This window comes from Schistocerca gregaria, chromosome X, assembly GCF_023897955.1.
Source record: "Schistocerca gregaria isolate iqSchGreg1 chromosome X, iqSchGreg1.2, whole genome shotgun sequence".
NCBI lineage: Eukaryota > Metazoa > Arthropoda > Insecta > Orthoptera > Acrididae > Schistocerca > Schistocerca gregaria.
Window position 1 is genome coordinate 794,073,053 of NC_064931.1, and position 25,500 is coordinate 794,098,552.

At 40.6% G+C, this 25,500-nt stretch overlaps 1 protein-coding gene across 3 annotated transcripts in view; it reads right to left on the reverse strand.

Moving 5' to 3' along the window:
* Positions 1-25,500, reverse strand: part of LOC126299467 (leucine-rich repeat-containing protein 40-like) — a 222,958-nt gene that overhangs the window by 61,100 nt on the left and 136,358 nt on the right. For all 3 annotated transcript variants that reach the window (XM_049991387.1, XM_049991388.1, XM_049991389.1), the window contains 2 exons: positions 18,927-19,096; positions 15,165-15,307 (listed from right to left, as the gene is read on the reverse strand). In XM_049991387.1, the coding sequence (XP_049847344.1) occupies positions 15,165-15,307; positions 18,927-19,096 (313 nt within the window). The remainder of the gene's footprint in view (positions 1-15,164; positions 15,308-18,926; positions 19,097-25,500) is intronic.

Consider the following 25,500-nt stretch of genomic DNA (forward strand, 5'->3'; position numbering starts at 1 on the left):
CAATGTAGGCCTGTGCTGTGATAGTACCATGCAAAACAATGAGGGATGCATGCCCTCTCCAAGAAAAAGATGACCACACGACAACACTACTGCCTCCGAATTTTACTGTTGGAACTACACAAGCTGGCAGATAACATTCACCATACCCACACCCTGCCATCGAATAGCCACATTGTGTACTGCGATTTGTCACTCCACAGAACGTTTCTCCACTGTTCAATCATCCAATGTTTACACACGTTACACCAAGTAAGGTGTTGTTTGGTATTTACCGGCGTGATGTGTGGCTTATAAGCAGATGCTCAACCATGAAACCCAACTTTTCTCACCTCCCACCTAACTTCATAGTACTTTCAGTGGATCCTGATGCACTTTGGGATTCCAGTGTCATGGTCTGGATAGATGTCTGCCTATTACACATTACAACCCTCTTCAACTGTCGGCAGTCTCTGTGAGTCAACAGACAAGGATGGCCTGTACGCTTTTGTGCTGTACATGTCCCTTCACATTGCAATCAGTGGACCTTGGGATGTTTAGGAGTGTGGAAATCTCGCATACAGACATATTGCACAAGTGACACCCAATTATATGACCATGTTCAAAGTGTGTGAGTTCCGCGAAGCACCTCATTCTGCTGTCTCACGATGTCTAATGACTACGAGGTCACTGATATGGAGTACCTGGCAGCAACACAATGCACTTAATATGAGAAACGTATGTTTTTGGTGTGTCTGGACACTTTTGATCACGTACTGTACGTAGATTCTGTACATGCTGTTCCCAAGTGCCTTCAGTATTAGCAAGTCATCCAAATAATTGAAACAACTGGGTGTACTTTGGATAAGTTGCTCAAGGTGTGTCTGACATTTCAGGGGAGACTGTAGCTCCAAATGGCAGTCCATTATAACGATATGGGCTAAATCATGTATTTATAACTAAAAACTGTTTTATCTTATCACCTACAGATAACTGGAAATAGGTACCTGCCAGACCAACTATGTATGTTGCCCATTAGTTACACTTTAACCTGAATAACACCACCAAACTTAAGCACTGCAGATTGCTTTAAGGATATGTTGGCTTGGAACCCTGTTTCACAGCCTAATGTAAGTTCAGACAGTTGCTTATATTGCAGATATGTGTTCTTTGAATCAAATCACGGCTGAAGCTAGATTCACTTGCTCTCAAATTCAGAATCCAGATAGTGCAAAACCATCTATTCCAAAAATGATAGCCATTGTCCAAGAGTTTACTATCCGGAGGGTTATATACAAAGAGATATTGTTATCCTTCACTTGGACTACAGTATGATCTCACAATGGAATCCAATGTCCACTGTAAGTCACCACTCTGTGCCGAGGATGGCACAAATGTGGGGAGCCAATGCACCAGAGCATGTCCACATTAATCAAACACATCAATTGGAATTCTACAACTGTTCCATTAATTTTCAGCTGCACCAAGAGTTCCTGCATCCTGTCTGCTGCTTCTGATATGGGCACTGGCAAAATAGTGTGGACCATGCTGGGGTTTGTTGTTGTTGTTGTTGTTGTTGTTATTGCCCACCAGCCAAAGGAGCCAATTGTTAGGTGCCCTGGTTTGCACATGAGAAACATCATTGATGCCTTGGGCCACAATATGGACTCAAGTTGATTGCAACAACTTTACTGAGACTCTTTGACAATAACGCGGAGGAAACTTTTGTATCAGTTTCTGTTCACTCTGGAACACACCAGCGGCTGACAAAGTGCTTCTATTGACAAAGTGCTTCTATTCATGCGTATCTACCAACAATGAGGGCGACGGACCATGAACTACTGCTCTAACTACTGATATCACTTTGCCAGGCTACCATACTGTCATATACTCAGTAAATCAGATGATGATGATGATGATGATGATGATGATGATGATGATGATGTAATGTCATGTGACTAGGGCCTTCTGTTGGGTAGACCATTCGGCAGCTGCAATTCTTTCGATTTGACGCCACTTCGGCGACTTGCGCATTGATGGGGATGAAATGACAGGGTGTATACGTGGACAAGGAAAAAAAATTCCCAGATTTTTCCCGGATCTCTCGGTTAAAACTACACTTTCTCCCGGGTGAAAATACACTTTTTCTGTGTTAAGTGATAGTATACTTTCCCTCGGAACTGTAAAATTTATCAATCATTTGAATGGTTATGGTTTTATACAGCGGCTTAGAATTTCCCAACACTTTAGAAAACGAAACTCAGGTGGGGGGGGGGGGGGGAACGTTTTGGAAAGTTCTTTGATGTGCAGCAACAAATACGCTGCATATTTTTGTAGTATGAAAGTACAAATTCTAATTACACTAAACACCTCATGTTACTTTCCGAAGAGTTGAAATGGACATTGCGATGCGCTTCTGTAAGCAGTTATAGCTCATGTCATGTGATCCCGCAAGCCGATAACAATGGGTATTAAAAACATAGGACACGTGATGTAGTCAGCCAATAGCAGCATCACTGTAAATTAGGGCAAAAACACGAACAGGAAATGTTAATGGTTTAAATTAATTTACATAGTTTGCTACAGGAAAAGCAAAGTTTTCACATAAAATATTTGTCGCGAAGCTTAACAAGCTACAAGAGAAGCTAAGATTTCACATATAATGTTTATGTTTTTTTCTCGTTTGCACATGCGTATGTCCAGATTCCCAACGAAGTAGGCCTCAATCTGATATTAAGCTTTTCAGTGTGGTTTTCGGGATGTAAATTTTCTTGGAGTACCAGCACTGTATTGTCTCATGTTTGGTTCTTTATTGTGGCATAATGCCATACGTGCTAAAAGATGAAAACGTGCACCTGAAATGGAGCGAACAGTTGAAACTAGCCAATATTGTGGAATTAAACACTTTGTTTCAAACAAACTACGTGCATCAGCGGAAAAGATAAATAAAAACCAAATTCCTTTAGCAAAGCGACAAAAATAACTTCATTGCTCTGCAAGGCGATTGATGCTTGACTGTCAGAAAGGTGGAAATTATATAAAACTCTGAAACTAATAACATATTTTAACCTTCCGTAATTATGTGAATGTATTTTAATTCACATGATAGCTCCCAGCCACAGAAATAACTTTTTTTCATTTGACGTGAGAGCAGTAAATGTAGAGGAAACAGCAAAATCACTAAACATAACCACAGATCATGTCCCCTTTTGTCTACAGGAAAGTTTATTTACCAACCTTTGGGAACATGCAGGAAACTGTTTTACCAACTTTCCAACATCCTCCACTTAAAATACAATGTTTGTTTTTAATATATCTAACTTATTTTTAATTATTCAACAGTGGTAGTTATAGTATATGTTTCACAACAGCATTTCTAAATTACTCAAACTTTGACTGTTGAAAAGGTTCGGTAAATATGTCTGACAACTACTGCCCTGTGCTACAGAACTTTATCTCATGCAAACCTTATCTATACTGCTCACTGACACAGTGCAACATCACGGCTAAATGTTTGCTTCGTCTAATTGTCCAGATCTGATAATTCGGACAGCACTTTGGTTGTCTACATGAAGAATGGTCTTCTCTTCTTGATTGTTCTTGTATATTATCTTGATGCTCTTTTTTTCTGGTACATTCTGCTGGTGCTATGTATTCTGTTACAGTTGATGATGTAGCTACTACACTTTGTTTCTTGAAACACCAACTAACAGGACCATCATTATACAGAACAATGTATGCACTTATACTCTTCCAGTCTCTAAGCCTTATGCCTAATCAACATTACAATACACATTTAGATGAATAGTATTATCTTTTTTCTTTTTGTGGGTATCTTGGAATTCTTTTGACTTTTGGTAATCCCTGCAAGTCAATACTCTGACTGATAGTTGGGCTTCTACTGATTCAATATGTGGATATGAACACTGCTTCTCTCCATAACTCTTTCTTCCATTTGCTATCGAAGATCACAGTTCCTACCTGGCTTAATATTATCACACACACACACACACACACACACACACACACACACAAAAACACACACACACACACACACACACACACACACACACACACACACACACACACACACACACACAGCCTCCCTGCTTTCCCATGTTTTTGCTTTGCTGTGTTTACTTTATTTGTGAAACTACTAGAATTTCTATTGTCTTCTGCATACACACAAACCAAATAAACAGACACCACACACTCCTAAAATCACACGACTCAGGTAACCCACATTCTGCTTTAAAGTCACAGCCCACGCTGCATACATTTGCTTACGTTGCTTAAAACATTGATTAAATTTGAGTCTAGTTTCAACATGGTTCTGGTTACTATAATAGGCAGCTAGCAAACCAAAAACATAATAAAAGCTCACACTGTTTGGGACCAAAAGTGGGAGGAATTTACATACAATTAGTGACAGAACTGGCAAGGCTAATTGTCTCATCCCTATGCTAAACAGCACAGCTTTACTGTCTGTTAACATAACTATATATGCAAGGAGATGAAGTACTAACAACATATTGCCTCAAGACAAATTCGAAAAACTATCCAAACACTTTCAGATTGTTTTGGATAATATAGGAGACTATAATGCTGCCAATTCTTTTATATCTTGTGTTTTTCTGTTGTGTTCAATAAACTAACAAAAAAATGTTATTTAGTATGCACTGCGCTAATGCAAACGAATTACAACTGATTATGATAAAGGTACAAAAGTCTTTTTCAATAAAGTAAAATGTCCCAAACTGTCAAGTTCACAGCATTACACGTAGCACATTTGGTTTCAAAACAGTCTGTACCTGTGTTCAGTCTGCAGTGATACTGAAGTAGCGTTACAGGAAGGATTACCAAAAGAGTGTCATTTGTCTGTCAGCAGTCAAGTAGCCCATTGGTAACCAGAACCTCCTTCACACACTGCCTGAGAAACTAAGCTGGGGGAAAAAATGCTTCAAAAGAAAGACAAAGGGAAATGTAACTGTCTGACCACTTACAAAAAAAACATGGGTGAGCCATTCACCCTGTTAACACATTAAATGCATCTTCCTAAAATTTTTGGAAACAAGTTGGATACATCACAAAATCTTAAAAGCTGCACCACATTCATCTGAAAGTCACTTAAAACAAATGACAGATTTGCTGGCAAAACGGCCACTGCCATCTTGACCAAAAATAAAACACAATCTAGGAAAATTTGGCACACAGTGGTCTGTATGCTGCAAGCACCAAACACTGGAGGGTCCTCTCGCCAGAGTAAGAAGCCACACATCAGGGAACTGTAGCCTAGGCAAAGATGTGCGAGGAGGACCTCACCATATCTTTGTTGCTGGAAGGAGGTACTCCATAGTCCTGCAGTAGGCTTTACGAGATGCAGCTTATACTCTGAGAGCATGAAGAGAGGTGGCACACTATAACAACTGAGAATCATGACACTCCTCCTTGGCTGCTACATCCGCCATTTCATTCCCTGCAATACCCGTGTGCCATCATACCCAGCAGAAAGATATCTGCTTTCCCAGCTGCTGTAGATGAAGGAGGGTGTACCCAATATTCTGGACAACTTTCCTGGGTACAAGCATTGTATACACTGAAGGACAATCGGAGAATTTGAACAAACCAGGAATTTAGCACTCGAAGCATACCTTATCTGCTCCAGTGCCTGAAAAATCACATATGATTCTACAGACAATAAAGTCTCTAAGCAGTCAGACCTTGAGGACACAATCAGGGAAAATAACACATCAACCAACATGGTCTCGTGTTCATTTAAAATGTCACAAAACAATGTATGAAAAACATATGCAGGATTGATCTCTCTCCTGTATTGCATCAAATCTAAAATTACTCTGGACCTCTCCAGTAATCACAGTGGCAGACAGTTAAAACCCTGGATTTGGGATTGTACTTGCTCCACACCAATTGACTCCATTACACACTGTACGTTGATACCAAATGGTGGTGTTGCTTGGGTAAAGTTGGAGAAAAGGCATTCCAGAGGTGGACAAGCAACAGTATGGTATGAAGGTGAATTCAGAGATGCGAGGAACTTACATGCTGGATGCACCATGGCTAGTTGTCACGGGACTGTAAGAGGAAGTTCACCAGCATAGCACAGAGACTAGGTATGGTGGGGGTCTTGTAAGCATCCATGGTCAGCCAAATCCCCTCATAGTGGACAACATCAATGATCTTCAGATAAGAAGACCTCCTGGAACCTAGCCACGATTCCCCAAGACCTGTGGTTAAGGCACTTCATGATGTTCAGTGCCTTCAGAACTCTGGCTTTCATTTCCTCAGGTGTGGCAACAAGCGCAATTTAGAGTAAAAAATGAGGCTCAGTAACCTCACTGTGTTTTAAAACACAGAATGGTATTGCTCATATGCAAGTAATGTAAATAAAACATATTATTAGAATACACTTATCTACAGAAAACTGAAAAAAGGTATTTGCAGTACACTCATCTAACCTCTGCACTGTAAGTTGCAACTGAGAGTCACTGTTGCAACACTGAAGAAGGGACAGAAAACAGCAAAATTGTCCACAAATAAAGAGCATTCTATAGGACTCTGTATGGTACACATGATATGTTAATGACTATGGCAAGGAGCGTAACACTTAAAACACATACCCTCAGGGACACCATTCTCCTGCTAAAAAGATCTGACAGCATATCGCCAACTCAGGAGCTAACAAAAAGTCAGTGAGACAGGAAAGATCATATCAAGAAAAGTCCCACTGATGCAGATGGCTGATAATATTGTGTCTCCAAGTAGTATCGTACACCTTACTAATATCAAAGAACGTACTGGTACACTGATGTTTACATAGGAAAGACTGCTGAATAGCCACTTCTGGCAGTGTCAGATCATTGACAGCAGACAAAATTCTGCTAAATCCACACTGAGAGCGGCTCAAGAGTTTCCTGGTCTTTAACAAACAGAACAAATGACAGCTACCCGTTCACTCCAATGAGTTTCCTACACAGTTCATTAAGGCAATCCTGCAGTAACTATTGTGTCCAATGTGGCCTCTTTCCACAAGTTGGGGAAGAGGAGACATTAGAGGAGAATTTCCTATAACACTGAATGCAATACCCGATTTGGTAGTGATAAGGTGCAGTATCACGAGTCTCAGACTGTGATGATTCCAGCTCCCACAGGGAGAAAGGGTAGTTGTAAGATTCAGACCAGCAGATCCTGGCTGGCATTGGCAGCACATCTTGCAAAATGCTCTGCCAGTGTGTGTGCAATGTCTTCAGGATTTGTTTGGACATACCACTGTTTCAGCTGTGCAATTATTGGTAAACGGCTGTGTTTATCAGAAATCCTATTGATCGTCCTCTTGATCGCTTCCCACACTTTTGTAGAACAAGTGGAACAGTTGATGGAGTCCAGGAACACTTGTCATAACCTTTTCTTGCTCCCCTCGATTAAACGTCGAGCCCTGGCTCTTGTGAACGAAAATGCTGCGAGGTTCTCTGCTGTTGGGCAGTATTTAATCCATTGAAAAGCCACACACCTGAGCAGGACTGCTGAGTGAAACTCAGCAGTCCACCAAGGTACAGGTTGCCTTGTAAGATGACTTGAGGACATTGAGATAGGTAAGTCAGCAGTATGATGGATTACTCGTGTAATGTGGGCCACCCATTCCTCAACACTCTCACAATATTCAAACACAGCTGCCTGTCTGAACAGTGTCCAGTCCCTTCAGGGAATACTCTATCAAGTACCTTCAGGGAATGCTCCATCAAGTAGGTGGATGTGGAGTGGGAAGTGGTCACTAGCATGAGGTAGTCAATTACATCCCACTGACAGAGTCTGCAAGGGCTGGAGAGTAGAAAGAGAGGTCGATGGCTGAGAATGACCCAGTGGCAGCACACAAATGAGTGGGAGGACCTGTATTGAGGATGCACAGCTCATGAAACATCATGAGACTCTGCAAAACTGACCCCAAGGACAACTAGACTTTGTGTCCCAGAAGCCGTGATGGGCACTGAAGTCTCCCAGTTGAGAAATAGTTAGGGGAGTGGTTCCAGGAGATCTATGAAAGCCTCAGAGTCTATTGCATCTTGAGGTGGTACACTGAACAAACAGTGATCCTGTGACACACATGAATTTCAAAGGCACCTGCTTGAAGGGCAGTAGTCAGGGCAAGAGCAGAGATGTGTTATTGATGAACACAGCATCCCCTCCCTTGGTTCTTTCCCCAGTTATGTCATCCTTGTGATGGAGCATATAGCCCCACAGTATAGGGGTATCAGATGCTTTAAAATGTGTTTCCTGCAAATGCAAGCACAGAAGTGCTAGAAGTTTCAGCTCCTCCACGTGTTCTGAACCCATTAAGTTCCACTGTATAATGGGAGCTATCTATCAAAGGGGTAGCACTTTCAGCCTGATCTTATGCTGGGGAGGGGAGCCTGTAATGGGTGTAGACTCAATCTTGGGGTGAGATGATTTCCCCAGTCTGATATCAAGATCCATAAACTCTGAAGAAAATTCGAGAGAGACATCAGAGAGGATGACATCGACATCGTGAGACTGTGTGTACTTCTCGTCTCCATCGGTGGGTGAGTCTTCGCATTCGACTTGGAATTTTTTGTCTGAGGAGGCTTTGGAGCCACAACCACAGATATGATATTGGCAGTGCTGGATGATGGACAAGACCGGATGTCTGGAGGGACAGGGAGTTCCACAATGTCAGCAACCACAGCCTTTTCTGAAGTTCTAGGGGAGGGGCAGGCTTCATAGCAACTGTAGCAGCAGCACAAGTGCATTGAAAAACACAGATAATACTGCTGACACTAGCAACCTACATTTGTGTAGTTGTATTGGTTTTCTGGACTGGCTGTTTGAGAACAGAAGCAAAGGAGGCAGTCAACATGGGCAGCTGCATGGTCTTGCATGTCTTTTTAGCTTCATCACATGGGATGCACTTTGTGTCTTTATCTCCTGGATCTTCCATTCTTCAAGAAAGACACTGCAGTCGCTACTCCACACAGAGTGAGCCCCAGAGCAGTTGAGACACTTTGGAGGAGAGGAAGAACCAACTCCATCATTGGTAGCTTTACCACATTTGCCAAGTGGCTTCCCCTTACAACCAAGAGTAGTGTGCCCTAAGTGTTTAAAACAGTGTGTTGGGTTTGAGAAATAAGGCTGTGCACTTAAGCGAAGGAAACCTGCCTTGACATTCTTTGGAAGTTTGGTGCTGCTCAGTATATGAATAAAAGAATATGGCTAGACACCATTGACCCATTTCATAATGTTTTGTTCATCCACAATGCCTTCCCGGGACCACTTAGTTTTCAGTTCTTCTAAGGAAATGTCAACTAAATCCCTGCAAGTCACAACACCTTTGTTATAGTCCCCAAGGCATTGAGATTTCTGGAGGATCTTCACTTGCTGGGAACTAGACATTTCGACCAACAGGGTCCCATTTTGCAAGCGCTTGACAGATTTTGAAGTTCCCGCAATATCCTCTAAACCTTTTTGTAAATAATATGGTGTTCTGTATATAAAATGGTGAAACTTTATTGAAGCTACCCCCCTCCTGTTTAACTATTGTAAACACATTCTGACAACTAGCCTGCATTATGTTACTATTAACTGAAGTACTAACTACCAAGTCCTCTTGTTTGATTTGGTGTTAGTATCTTCCAGTGGTCCACAATTTCCACTGGGAGGAGGAAGGGGAAATTTCAAAGGATCCATCCTGGTCCCACGAGCAGCTAGCGAAATAAAAGAGCCCTGTGGACCTAGGTAAGCCTTAGACAACTGAGGTGCAGCAGGCACACCACTGAGGGCAGAGGGCAGTTGGAGGCAATGTTACTGATGCAGCTTTATCTATCCACTGTGCAACCCAAGTTCTCAGGCAGTATCCATGGTACTCATACCTGTGTTGATGAGATTTATGTCTTAACATCTCATAATTCATCACCAAGAATGCTTTCATGTTACCTATGCTAATCGGACTAGTTATACTTCCCTCACCTTATCTGATGAATTGTCACTAAGGACACTTACACATAAGATCTACTAGACATATCTAGCTGCCAGTGAACACATGTTACCCTCATTTTTCACAGAAAACTTCAAAGGTAAGCAAGATGTGGTTTTTCCAGGGCTTTCAACACAGTTCCAAAGGGACCTTACACAATAGCAAATTCCTCAAATGATTGGTTGTTGCTCAGGACAATTACTTGTTATCTCTATATCATATCTATTCCAGATACACTAGTCACAAAGAAGGGATTGCATTGGGTAATACACAAAAGACTGAAGTGAATGCCATGTGATTTGTGTAAGGACTACATCGTGGCTCCAGAGGGCTCTAAAAACAGTGAACTTCACAACTTGTGCAGTCTGACACCTGCCCCAATTTGCGTCCCCCCCCCCCCCCCCCCCCCCCACATCCCACCTCCAGAATCATAAATATTGAAAATGAAAGACCAGAGTGATAAAGCTCCTCCAACTTGGGATTAATTTCTACTAACAATAACCCATCCATAACAAATAATTTTATGACAAAATGACATTCCCATTTATGCATTTGAAAGAGATTTACACAAAAGGGTGTGATGATACAGGGCATGATGATACAGGGCATTTTAAAGTATTAGTCAGTAGAGTAATGACATAAGGCAAGTGTTCACCTGAACATAATCACATGAAGTACAGCTTAACACAGACAATGTTTGTATAAATTACATTAATTTCTGTTCTGAAACCTACAAATGTGTGTGTTTGATGTTTCTTATTTTTCATAAACAGTGCAGTGGCTAAACGGCAGAGGAAGAAATCTTCTGCCTGGGCCGTAATGTTGAAGTCACTGGACGTAGACATCAGAGCGTCAACAGCCACGACCAGGAACAAGATGCTGGACACTTCCCTTAGATGCTACGGCCTATATTTTTAACGATGAAATTATGTTTCGTGAACGAAAATGTAATGTTTTAACTTCTGCCCCATGTCAGAGTTCGAAGTTAGCTGTTCTGAAAGAGCCACACTTGATGGCAGGTGTACACTGAAATACTTATGCAACAGTCATCTGTGTATGGTGTTCCAAAATAAAACATTTTGTGTCTTCTAAAAAGAAAAGTGTTAAGGAATTAATTATTTTGGAAATTGATGACTGCAGTTTACTTATACTGAGATGTGTGTGAAGATCAGAAAGAGTGGTGATTTTTACTGAATGAAAAACCTGCATACCATATGACACTGAAAGAAAGTGGCATTTAATCTCTGACATCAGTTTTATTATTCAAGAGGTATCCAAATTGAACATAAATTATATAATCAATAATTTCCTGCATTTGAGAATTTTAATGCACTTACCAGAGACAATAGTACTTACCAATCATTGTGTTAACAGTCGTCCTTGGTTCTCATAGTAATGGATAAATGAATAGAAGTTCTTTAGTCTTAACTCAAATAATTACACCAAATGATAATTTTTCTAAAGCACTACTACTATTCAGTGATCACAATTTGACTGCTTGGTGGAGTGACCCTGTCTTAAATAATAATTTTACTGATCTTCAGATATACAGAGATGTGGTTAGAAGTGATCTCTGTGAAGAAGGTAGTGGAACTTATTATGCAAGATATGCTCAGCCAGAAGAGTCTTTTAGTTTCTGATCTCTAATATACACTCCTGGAAATGGAAAAAAGAACACATTGACACCGGTGTGTCAGACCCACCATACTTGCTCCGGACACTGCGAGAGGGCTGTACAAGCAATGATCACACGCACGGCACAGCGGACACACCAGGAACCGTGGTGTTGGCCGTCGAATGGCGCTAGCTGCGCAGCATTTGTGCACCGTCGCCATCAGTGTCAGCCAGTTTGCCGTGGCATACGGAGCTCCATCGCAGTCTTTAACACTGGTAGCATGCCGCGACAGCATGGACGTGAACCGTATGTGCAGTTGACGGACTTTGAGCGAGGGCGTATAGTGGGCATGCGGGAGGCCGGGTGGACGTACCGCCAAATTGCTCAACACGTGGGGCGTGAGGTCTCCACAGTACATCGATGTTGTCGCCAGTGGTCGGCGGAAGGTGCACGTGCCCGTCGACCTGGGACCGGACCGCAGCGACGCACGGATGCACGCCAAGACCTTAGGATCCTACACAGTGCTGTAGGGGACCGCACCGCCACTTCCGAGCAAATTAAGGACACTGTTGCTCCTGGGGTATCGGCGAGGACCATTCGCAACCGTCTCCATGAAGCTGGGCTACGGTCCCGCACACCGTTAGGCCGTCTTCCGCTCACACCCCAACATCGTGCAGCCCGCCTCCAGTGGTGTCGCGACAGGCGTGAATGGAGGGACGAATGGAGGCGTGTCGTCTTCAGCGATGAGAGTCGCTTCTGCCTTGGTGCCAATGATGGTCGTATGCGTGTTTGGCGCAGTGCAGGTGAGCGCCACAATCAGGACTGCATACGACTGAGGCACACAGGGCCAAAACCCGGCATCATGGTGTGGGGAGCGATCTCCTACACTGGCCGTACACCTCTGGTGATCGTCGAGGGGACACTGAATAGTGCACGGTACATCCAAACCGTCATCGAACCCATCGTTCTACCATTCCTAGACCAGCAAGGGAACTTGCTGTTCCAACAGGACAATGCACGTCCGCATGTATCCCGTGCCACCCAACGTGCTCTAGAAGGTGTAAGTCAACTACCCTGGCCAGCAAGATCTCCGGATCTGTCCCCCATTGAGCATGTTTGGGACTGGATGAAGCGTCGTCTCACGCGGTCTGCACGTCCAGCACGAACACTGGTCCAACTGAGGCGCCAGGTGGAAATGGCATGGCAAGCCGTTCCACAGGACTACATCCAGCATCTCTACGATCGTCTCCATGGGAGAATAGCAGCCTGCATTGCTGCGAAAGGTGGATATACACTGTACTAGTGCCGACATTGTGCATGCTCTGTTGCCTGTGTCTATGTGCCTGTGGTTCTGTCAGTGTGATCATGTGATGTATCTGATCCCAGGAATGTGTCAATAAAGTTTCCCCTTCCTGGGACAATGAATTCACGGTGTTCTTATTTCAATTTCCAGGAGTGTACCTATAGAGAGATTGTGACATGACCCACCCTGAGAGAGTAACATCTCAACGGCAATCGTATTTACCCAACAATAAGATGAACTTGAATATTATGCTACCCTCTTTATTTTATTGCTAAAAAACATCTTAAGATCTGGCTACAAAATTTAACACTACCTACTGTACACAGTCACAGTGTTTCTTCGACAGCTTATATTACACTGATATGCACGCAGTTTTTCATCAAAAGCCATGGGAAGTCACAGAGCTAGTTTTGTTCTGCATAAGTCCCAGCCTCTCTATCGGTCACGCACCAGCTCATACGTGCGTTGAATTCCATGACACAAGCAACTGGAAAATTCCTCTTTATCTCCAGTGGTTTCATTTGGATAATTTCTCAAATAATTGAGAAGCCTTAGTTACATTCATTTCACACATACTATACAACATGCAGCTCCAATTTGTGAAACCTTCCCCGATTTGGTCCCCTGAAATTGTAGTGCACAGAACTTATCATCTATTATTTACAGTATTCTTCATATGACAGCACCTGTGAACATTCACTTCTGTGACAGCAACTTTTCTTCATACAGCAGAGTTGTTTTTGGTCTCCCTATAATGTAGCTTCATATTGTCTGTGTGAACTGCAAACTCATAGATCCACATTTCTCAACAGTCACGCTGTGATTTGCATCCATTATGGATCACTACACTTTACCATTCTTACAGCACTGAGCAAACTGAATAACAATAATATGTCAATCTCTTGACTCCTTAGTGATTAATCAGCAGATATGACCACTAACAGTGCAATTCATCATTTGTTATCAACCTTGAAAATCTGCAGTGCTGTCAAGCAATAGTTACTTAAATGCCATTGTTGAACCTTGTGTTTCATTTATTAAGACATATTGTGTGTGTTCTGCATAAACATATTTATGTCAGAATTAATTTTTCTCCTCGACAAATTTATACTACCACCGAGTATCTGTCTACTTGTTAAGTCAGATCAGTTTTGGCTCCATTTAGATTTTGGCGACATGCAGTTTAAATGCAGTAGATGTTCATACAAAACATGCATGGTTGGCAGCATGGCAAAAGTTGCTGCCCATTTGCCACACAACACCCCACATTCAGCCATGCTGGTGTCAATGCACCCCATCCCAACCTTTTGCAATCATTAAATTAAACCTACATGTGATCTCAACCACCAAAGCTTAATTTGAAAAAGTGAGACAACCCCTAGATTCAGCTATTACACAACATACAAATGTTGGCCTCAACAACTTAAGCTTTACCTGTGAATGTAAGACAGCCTTGTATTTTTCAAATGACAACTTTGGGGAAAAACCTTTTCTTAGTTGGGTAAACATAAACATGGAAATTTAGAAGGCTATATGAACCAAAATGTTCTGCAGATCAAGTTGAAACTTGGCTTACATCATTACGCAGCATGTAGCATTGCTAGAAAAACAAATTTTCATTAATATAATCCCATGTCTGTGTCAGAGAGATAAATTTACACATTTCCTTCATATGTGGAGAATTTTCTGCCAAGGTTTAATTTTTCTTCATATTCTGTAAATTTCTGTCAAGGGATGAAATAAGAATTACAGTAACAGTTAACTTAACAGTTTTGTCATAGGCAAGAGTCTTTCACAGTAAGTATATATATATATATATATATATATATATAAAGGGAAACATTCCACGTGTGAAAAATATATCTAAAAACAAAGATGATGTGACTTACCAAACAAAAGCGCTGGCGGAAAGACTTAGCTAAGTCTTAGGTAAGTCTTTCCGCTCCTGGGATTGGAATGACTCCTTACCCTCTCCCTTAAAACCCACATCCTTTTGTCTTTCCCTCTCCTTCCCTCTTTCCTGAAGAAGCAACCGTTGGTTGCGAAAGCTTTAATTTTGTGTGTATGTTTGTGTTTGTTTGTGTGTCTATCGACCTGCCAGTGCTTTTGTTTGGTATGTCACATCATCTTTGTTTATATATGTAGGTGCAGGTCAGTTGCCTGCAAAGAAATGTGACTCACTTTCTGCTTCTCTAAAAGTACTTTGCTTTAATTTTGATGTTACAATTGACACATGGTAGTAAAAATAAATAAAAAATCAAACTTACTTTTCTAGTCTGTTTCCTCTAAAATCGAATCTTACTACCTGACACATCAAATGAATATTTTCAGGTAGTGAACTCAAGCAGTTGTTATGCATGTCAAGCGTTTTAATCCCAATTAATCCCTCAACATCAGTGACAGAAAATTCCTGAAAAGGAAGTGGAATCTCAGTTATATCAATGAAAATGTTTTATAAATAAGTATGTGTAGAATCTGTGTAACAGCAACGCCAACGCAAAATATGTATGTTAAATATGTAACAAACTAAGTGCATCGTACGCAAATAAGTAAATGAAAAATGTGATAAACAATGGCTGAAGGTCAAACAATCAGTCACATTAAAGATGAAATGCTGCATGAGAGACTAGCTGAGAGGAAACACAAATGATGCATGCTAAGCTAGTAAATTTCTCTTCTTCTTCAGCCCATAAACATTTTAACAGACAGAGCCATATTCTCTTCCTGTTATGTATCTATGAATTATATCATTTAGTCTGGAAGATAGAGAAGTCAACAGCTTAATAAAAAATACTGTGTGACTGTGATAGATAACCATTTCATTTAGTTTTTAGCAGCAGTCGAAGTAACATTGTATGTGCCTACCTGCTGCTCAGCACTTCATGTAAAGTATAAGACATCTGTCCCAATTCATCTTATCATTTGTCTTCTATCAAGGACCTTCATTAATGTAATGGCATGTATGCTTAAATATCAATTACTTCACCTACCCATTCACATAGGCATCAACACATCCACTACAAAAGAAACTCTTACTGAAAAAGTAGTAAAGAAAAGTGATTCAGGGGAAGGGAGATGACTGTAATACTTATATACTGAGGAGTTATTAGAGTATGTGATTGATGTATGGAATTTGTCTGACAACAAGTGGTGTAGCATGTCTTTCACTCCACCCTCTGTATCAAACCTGTTGTTCTGCTGGCAGTCACTGTGGTGCTGTCTGAGGTGAACTGTTGTGTCAATCCTCATGCTAGAGCACAGCAATATCCTGACAATACACATCTTTTCCTGTGGCACCTGAATTGGACCCAGAAAGACATGTGGGGATACATAATAATTCAGGCCTAAAAATGTACTGTTGAGAGACATCATCTTGAAACTTGATTACAATTATCTGGGCTCTAGTCAGACTACCTCTTATGCCATACCACAACCATCAACATCATCTCTGGAGCCGAAAAAGCATTGACTGGAAATGAAATTCATGCTCTGTTATCTTCAATGGTGAGAGTGTTTCTGTCTGTATGTAAACAGCAGTCAAGTACTGTACGATGCAGCCCAAGTAAGTACCACTGTTCAAAGTAGTCTACCGAAACAGATAATGACAGCACGTTGGGCAATGGTGCATCTACAACAAATCATCTGTACCTTTGAGGTTTGAAGAAGAAAGAGAAAACAATGTCTGCAACACTCCACATGTTACTGATCCTATCCTGCAACCACTCATTTGACAGGAAGGGAACACAATGTTTTCACAAGGATTACGTTCATAGATTTATGGCCACCGAAGTGGGACACATAGTGTATCAGGCTTCCATACAGTTACTCGTTGACCAGTCTGGTGTGGCAGTAGAACATGGCAAAAGGAAAGATGAAGTTTTAAAATGCATGTTTATGAAATCATTCCTGCAGAAAAATTGTACAAATATATCATCATTTGACCATCACAAAGACTCCCATATGGACAACATAGTAATAGATATCTCTGGCATAGAGAAACAACTGAAAGAGTTCAAAACAAACAAGCCACCAGGTCCACACTGAATCCCAGCACTGGCCCCTTGCTTACCCTGCATTAATCATGAATCTCTCGCCCAGTCCCAAGTGACTGGAAAAGTGCAGATGACTCCTGTACATATGAAGGGTAAAAAAGCAGACCCACAAAATTACAAACCAGTATCCGTAACATCAGCTTGCTGCAGAATTCTTGAACATATTCGTAGATCAAAGATAATAAATTTCCCTGAGACCAAAAAATTTCTGTCCATGAACTCAGCTTGCCCTTTTTCACATGATTTACTGCAAACTGTAGATGAAGGGCATAGGCTGAACCCATATTTCTAGATTTCTGAAAAGCATTTGATACAGTGTCTCACTGCATACTTGACAAAGATCTGAGCATATGGAATAGGCTCCCAGATGTGTGAGTGGATTTAAGGCTTCTTAAGTAACAAAACTTAGTATGTTGTCCTCAAAAAGTGAGTGTTCACCAGAGACAAGAGTACCATCAGGAGTGCCGCAGAGAAGTGTGATAGGACCACTATTATTTTCTGTATAAATAAGAGATCTGGCAGACAGTGCGGGCAACAATTGTTTTCAGATGCTGCTATGGTGTATGGGAAGGTTGTCGTAGAGTGACTGTAGGAGGATATAAAATGACTTAAACAAAATTTTTAGTTGGTGTGATGTATCGCAGCTAGCACTAAATGTAGAAAAATGTAAGTTTATGTAGATGAATACAAAAAACAAACCCATAATGTCCGAAAACAGCATTAGTAGTGTGCTGCTTGACACAGCTGTGCTGTTTAAATATCTGGGTATAAAGTTACAAAGTAATACGAAATGAAATGAAGATGTAAGGTGGCCAGGAAGATAAATGATTGACTTTGATTTATTCAGAGAATTTTGGGAAAGCATGGTTCATTGTAAAGCGGACCACAATAGGATGCCACTGTGGCCTATTCTTGAGTACTGCGCAAGTGTTTGGGATCCACACCAGGTTGTATTAAAGGAAGACAGCGAAGCAATTCAGGGGCAGACTACTAGATTTGTTACTGGTAGGGTCGAGCAACATGGAAGTATTTCAGAGATACTTATGGAGCTCAAATGAAAATCCATAAAGGGCTGGCAGCATTCTTTTCAAGGAATATGACAGAGAAAATTTAGAGAACTTGCATTTGAAGTTGACTGCAGAACAATCCTACTGTCACCAACACACATTTCATGTAAGGACCATGAAGATAAGATATGGGAAATTAGGACTCATACAGAGGCAGACAGACAGCCATTTTTGCTTGAGTTATTTGTGAGTGGAACAGGAAAGTAAGTGGTACAGGATACCCGACGCCACATACTGTACGGTGTCTTGTGGAGTATGTATGTAGATGTGGATATACTGGGTCAATTCATACTGTAAAATGTGTACTTTATTTTCCATGGAATTATCATTTTTTAATCAGTCTTCATGTGGCTCAGTGGCTATGAGGTAGATTGCAAGTACAAAGATTCAGGATTTGATCACCAGTTCAAGTATTTTTTTCCATCATTTATCTTATCCTTCACTTCCACAATGATTTATTAATGTGGAAAATGCTGAGTTGCACCATTGTTCAAAGCCCTCATTGACCTGTAGGTCCCCCTTTAACTGGCTGAGTACGTCAATTAAAGATCAGATGAAGGCAAATGCATAAATCTCTAAATGATTATGCCTACTAAAGGACTGGGGCATTATGGCTGCACCACCTTAGGATTGATGACAGCTTTGTCTTTTTATCTTAATGAGAATATTTAATTCATGAGTATCAATGTTGGACAATGAATGGAAAATATTAATAGGTCCTTTTTCCAACTACTTTTAAGCTTTTTTTACCCGACACACATGGAGGTGTTTAAATTACAGCAACAAAGAAAAATATAATGACAGAAAATTAATGCTACATCTAATAATTTGATGATATGGCTTTTGTTTCCAAGTCATACAGAAATTATTCAGTACAATCAAAAGTAATTTATGTACTACATTACCTTACCTCTATTGCATTGTTTCCCATAAACAGTTCTTTCAAGCATTCACATCCCATAAAATTTGGGACTTTTGTGAGTGAGTTCTTTGCCAAATTCAGGAAATACAATTTTCTGAGCTCTCCTAATGGAGGAAGGTCTGTTATCTTATTGTCATTCAGCCAAAATTGTTTTAACACTGCAAGAAACAGATAATGATTAATATGTTCTGCAAATGACAATCTGAAAGCAATTACTCTATAAAACAGACACTAGCAGAAAATATTAATGGACCATATCATGATTTGATGTTTCAGACACCCATCTATTTTGCAAGCACAACAAAGCAAAATGTAACTGTTTTAAAGTAAAAATACAAGACAGGCAATCAGCAGGAGCTAGGCCCACGTCCAGACTGTCCAGGTCTAATTCTCCTGATTTCCTTAAGACATTCACAGAGAATATTGGAATGTGTCAATCAGAAAGATCATATCATATTCCTGACTTCAGTTTAATAGCACAGTATTTTGTCAAAATGGTAGTAAACACTCTTTAATATCTGCATTACAGTTTCAGGCTCAATCCTTTGTAACCTCCATCCTATGAGGTACAATAACAGTTTTTATATGTAATTAAAATGACAGCCACTAAATCTTCGCAGTCCTAAAAAATGCAGATGGACCAACCAGTACCTATACTTAGAAGACACTACTCTCAACTCTGCAGATAGAAACACACAAAACTGTACTCACATCTTCTTGTAACATAAAAGATACCAAACACTTCCTCCAACACCTGAAATCCATTCACTTTTACATCCTACTTCAAATCTTTCTTCTTATCATCAATGTGACCTCAATCTACACCAAAATCCAACAAAACTGTAACCTCTCTACACTCGAAAACTACCTCTCCCATCTCCCACCTGAATGTCTTCTTGCATAGTAGCCAGCCTCATCCAAATCAACAATTCCTTCATCTTCCACAGCCAGATCTACAAACAAATCAGAAGGACTGGCACAGGAACTAGAATTGCCTTCTTTTTTATGAATCTATTCATGCACCACCTGGGAAAGTGATCCTTGAACTACTAGGAGCTGCAAACACACAGTTACTACACATTGATTGTGATACCTTTGTGTTCATCATGATGATAACTTCCACTGTCTTCAATGGCCCATCTCTTTTTTTATTTCTAGATGTTAAGGCTTGCATTTCATATCTGGTCTGTATCAAAACCAACCAACAAGCATAAATATCTCCACTTCAATAACTGTTATCTCTTCCATATCAGACATTCTTTTCCATGTTGCCAATGTGCCTACAGTACGCAAATCTGGTCCAGTGCTAAATATTTTAATAGACAACTTCTTCCAGGGTTCTCTCACTCAACTACAGTACTGACCTAGTCCCACCTCCCACCCCCAACCCCAAAAGGGAGGGAGGGAGGGAGGGAGGGAGGGAGGGAGGCAGTCTTTCCTCCCTTACAAATACATGCAGCAAACTCCCTACTTCCAAAGATTTCAACTCCCATGAACCCCATTCTTACCCACTACTACCTAAGTCTTCCATACCTCAACAGATTACTCTGTCAGAAACACAATTTCCTCAAACAAATTTATCGAATGTGGCATGATACTGATAAAGGAGTACAAAGATGGACAACTTTGAGTGTCTTATACAGCAAACAAAGACAGAGTGGAGCGGTCATCACTAAGATCAGACAAGATGGCTGTCACTGGCAGAAAATCCAAAAGACAAATTCAAACAGAAACCTTTTATGTTTTTATACAAACTTTCATACTGTTATATGTATTACTAAATCAGATTGTAATGTTTTACTCTAGACAAAGAAAATAATTACTAATTTTTTGTATTTTTCTGAACCATACAAGGGTCTACAGTATTAATGTAAATAAGCAGGGTGTAAGACAACCAAAGAGAGCGTTGCTCAGTAGGGGCACTGGGTGGTGGAAGAGACATGATAATTGGATCATTGAGAGGTTGCCAGATGTACAGGCTCCCACTGTGTGTGGGTGAAATATGGGTGTTGTTCTGCACGATTCAGCTAAAGACAACGCAGTACACAGCTTCACTTGATGCTGGCATTGTAGATGACACATATGCTGCCATTTCAGAGACTACATCCAAAATTATGGAAAAGTCAGTTTGTAACACCTAGGCAGCATGGATTAGATGGATAATAGTTTCAGAAGTAAAGATCACTGCCATTTGCTGTGCCACATAAAGGAAGAGACCATCAACATCTTTTGAAATGACCACTGTAGCTTGAAAGACTTTCTGGAAGGACATTGTATTAACTGATCTTAAAGCTGCAGTGATGGTTCAAAACTACATTTATGTAAGCTACCATTTATGCTGAAAATACATTGTTCATATTTGATATTTGAACTAGTCATTTTATCATCTCCCTAGATTATTCTAAATTAGTTACTCTGCTCCATTAACAATTTACTTCCAGAAAATTTAGCGGTGAACAATATCAGAGCAGTTAGAGAACTTCGCGGTATCACCTCACCAAACTTAGGAAGACAAAGAGTACAACAGGAGGCTGAAGAGAAAGAAAGTGCATGCAATTGCAGCCCAGCTTGCTGCCAGGGGTAAAGGTTTTTCGTATGGCTTTCATGACCCTACTGCATAGAGAATAGTGTGTGTCACTGTCTACACAGAACATGCTTTTCTGTTGTCAATAACTTTTGCTGTAGCCACGCAAATGTTATAATACTGAATCTCACTCAATACTGTAACTAAAAAAACGCCCGATAGTTGAAAAATTGCTGGAAACTGAAGAATAAGGCAGTTTTTGTGATAACTGATATGTGGCGGATAATAGGTCGCAATTTAAATATCCCAACCATTGGCAAACATTAAATACCTACATGAGATATACACTATGTGATCAAAAGTATCCAGACACCTGACTGAAAATGATTTACAAGTTCGTGGCTCCCGCCATCGCTAATGCTGGAATTCAATATGGTGTTGGTCCATCCTTAGCAGACAGCTTCCACTCACGCAGGTATAGATTTAATCAGGTGCTGGAAAGTTTCTTGGTGAATGACAGCCCATTCTTCATGTGGTGGTGTACTGAGTAGAGGTATCGATGTCTGTCGGTGAGGTCCAGCATGAAGTCGGCGTTCCAAAACATCCCAAAGGTGTTCTATAGGATTCAGGTCAGGACTCTGTGCAGGACAGTCCATTACAGGGATGTTGTTGTCGTATAACCACTCCACCACAGGCCGTGCATTATGAACAGGGGCTCAATCATGTTGAAAGATGCAATCACCATCCACGAATTGCTATTCAGCAGTGGGGAGCATGAAGGTGCTTAAAACATCAATGTAGGCCTGTGCTGTTATAGTGCCATGCAAAACAAGGGGTGCAAGCCCCCTCCAAGAAAAACACGACCTCACAGTAACACCACTACCTCCGAATTTTACTGATTGCACTACATACACTGGCAGATGACGTTCACTGGGCATTCGCCATACCCACACCCTACCATCGGATCGCCACATTGTGTGATTTGTCACTCCACACAATGTTTTTCTGCTGTTCAATCGTCCAATGTTTACACTCCTTACACCAAACGAGGCACCATATGGCATTTAAGAGTGTGCTGTGTGGCTTACGAGCAGCTGCTCTACCATGAAATCAAAATTTTCTCACCTCTGCCTAACTGCCATAGTAATTGCAGTGGATCCTGATGCACTTTGGAATTTGTGTGTGATGGTCTGCCTAGATGTCTGCCTATTACACATTACGACGCTCTTCAACTGTCGGCAGTCTCTGTCAGTCAACAGACGAGGTTGGCCTGTACCTTTTTGTGCTGCAAGTGTCCCTTCACATTTCCACTTCACTATCACATTGGAAACAGTGGACCTAGGGATGTTTAGTAGCATGAAAATCTTGCATGCAGACATATGACACATATGACACAAGTGACACCCAATCACCTGCCCACATCAGTGAATTCTGCAGAGTGGCCCAGTCAGCTGTCTCATGATGTCTAATGACAACTGAGGTCGCTGATATGGAGTACCTGGCAGTAGGTGGCAGCACAATGCACCTAATATGAAAAACATATGTTTTTGGGGGATGGTCAAACCATCTTCTTTGAATACAGTTTCTTTAAATTTAACCAACAGGGTTTTACAAAAACTACACTGTCGTTCTTCCATGGACTCCTTACACTAGAACAACAGTCTAGAATTGGGCCTGTATGTGACACATTGCATTTTCCTAGAATGCTGGCAACAAATCTAAGTTTTCTATTCGACTCCCCAAATACTGTGTTCATCCCATTTCACAATGTCACTTAATATTATTCCTAAATGCTTATCCAACTTATGTGCTCAAGAAGTTCACCACTAATTTTGTAATCAAATACTGCCAGGTTCTTTCTGTTTGGCATAGGCATTATCTTACATATTTAACCATTTTGAAATTTAAGTAATATGTGTCATTCCTATGTTTTTATTTAGCTGCAAGTGCAAAATAATAATCGAACTATTTTTTGTGAAATGTAGCTATAGTGGGGTGCATGTAAGAAGACTGCAGCACGATGCATCCCGCGCAGAGAGAGGCAAAGAATACTTCACAGCATTGCCAATGTGCACGTCTCCATCCCATGCCTCTCACTCAAGCCGCTGCCTAATGTGGTAATTGACAAGGCAAGGGAGCATTACACATGGCCAGTGTTTCTGATTCTGACTCTAACTCTGCTGGCAGAACCAAAATACTAAGAAACCTACAGCTGTCACTTTTTAACGTAATACTTCTCGTGTTGGTTTATATCACCCCTCATGAACACTATACTGACTCAGCAATGTCGACATACCTAAACTAATGTGAAAATCAGCACTAAATGTAGTACACAAATCCCAATTTGTGTGCTACAGGCAGACACAGTAGCACGATGCTACTGGCTGTAGCGTTTTGTGATACACTGCTTCTCGCCACTGCACCGACCTACCATTATGTGCACATCAGTATAAGTGAAATTACTCTATTTGCTACCATTCTACTCCTTAGATTTTTTTCTCCTGAGATAATGATAATTTACATGTTACATCTATATAACATGTTGAAATTCTTATTTAGGACATATTCCATTGAAACTTATAATTCTGTAGCTCATTAAAGCTATGCTAATCCAAACATTCATTTAGTTGTATATCAAACGTCTTCTTTTCAGAGAAGTTGGTAACTGGCTATGTTTCCATGTAATGTGACCAGAAAAATGTTGTGAGTTAATGATTGTACATTCATAACAACCAAATAGCCCATTTGATAGCCCTAATTTCACTCTTTCCAATAATCAGTTTACTTTCTCTGAAAATTCATTAGCTGAAAAATGATACAGAATTAAATTTTTCACCCATCTGAAAAGACATTCATTATTTTATTATTTAATCCCCAAATCTAATGTTGTACTTCTCTTGCCCTAATTTTTCTGATCCAGATAAGATGTTTGATTACATAAATAAGATACTAATTAAGAAAATGAAGAAAATCACGAACCCTAGAAATTTACACGAAACTTGGTAAACCACCACCTAAGTATGCAGTGTATCAACAAATATTACACTGAACTGCATTACTTTTACCGTTTCCTAATACATAGTTAAACACAACTATTACTTGATTCAACAGAATCACATCACTACTAAATTTGATCCTTGCATCATTATACAGTAAAATTTAATTACTGATTTCATTATCATTCTTGTGCGTGTCTATACATACTACCACTAGACAATAAGTCAGCAGTCCACACTAAGCAAGCATCAATTTAACACGTCAATGTGCAATTACACTTGGAAATGATCACATTAATATTTAGGTGCAGAGATTCCATGTCTATGTATCATCCAATTCATATCTCAGTGCCAAAGTTCTCCAATATGTGAAGTTCTACATGTGAAAATCTGTGAGTGGCATTCAATAACATAAACATCTTGTTACTGCCATCAGTTATCAAACATTCTATTGTGGTCAACAACTATGTAATCAAATCCCACTTTGTGACATTTATCAGTCAGAACTCGCTTGCGAATGTGCACTGAAAAAGTATTGCCACTGTCAGAAAGCTTCTTAGTTTATCAGAAACACCTAACTGTAATTAACATTCTATTAGGGACCTTTTTTTCTCTAAAAAGAGCCATAGTCTGTAAAATGAAAACCACCAAAGGGATCATAATGCCATTGCCTATGGAAGACAGTGTGGTCCCTACAAAACTGCTGAGGCCCCAAACTCATCACTAAAAGGACATGGATGCACACAAATGTGACAACAGAGCAGACACCTGCATGCATCAACTTCCCACTGCATTCAGTAGTGCTGAGAACAGAAATGGAAGCTTCAGAAAAGAGCAAAGGGGGTAGTGCATTTCCTGGCAGCAGAAGGACTGCAGAGAATATAAATTCACAAAGAATGGCAAAGTGTATGAAGATCAACGCACATCCATTGTAAGGGTCAAGGCATAGCACAAGCAATTCAAGGATGGATAGATGTAGTTGGCCAATGATGCATGATGTGGAATGCTACACCACTTAACCGATATTATTGTCCAGCAGGTG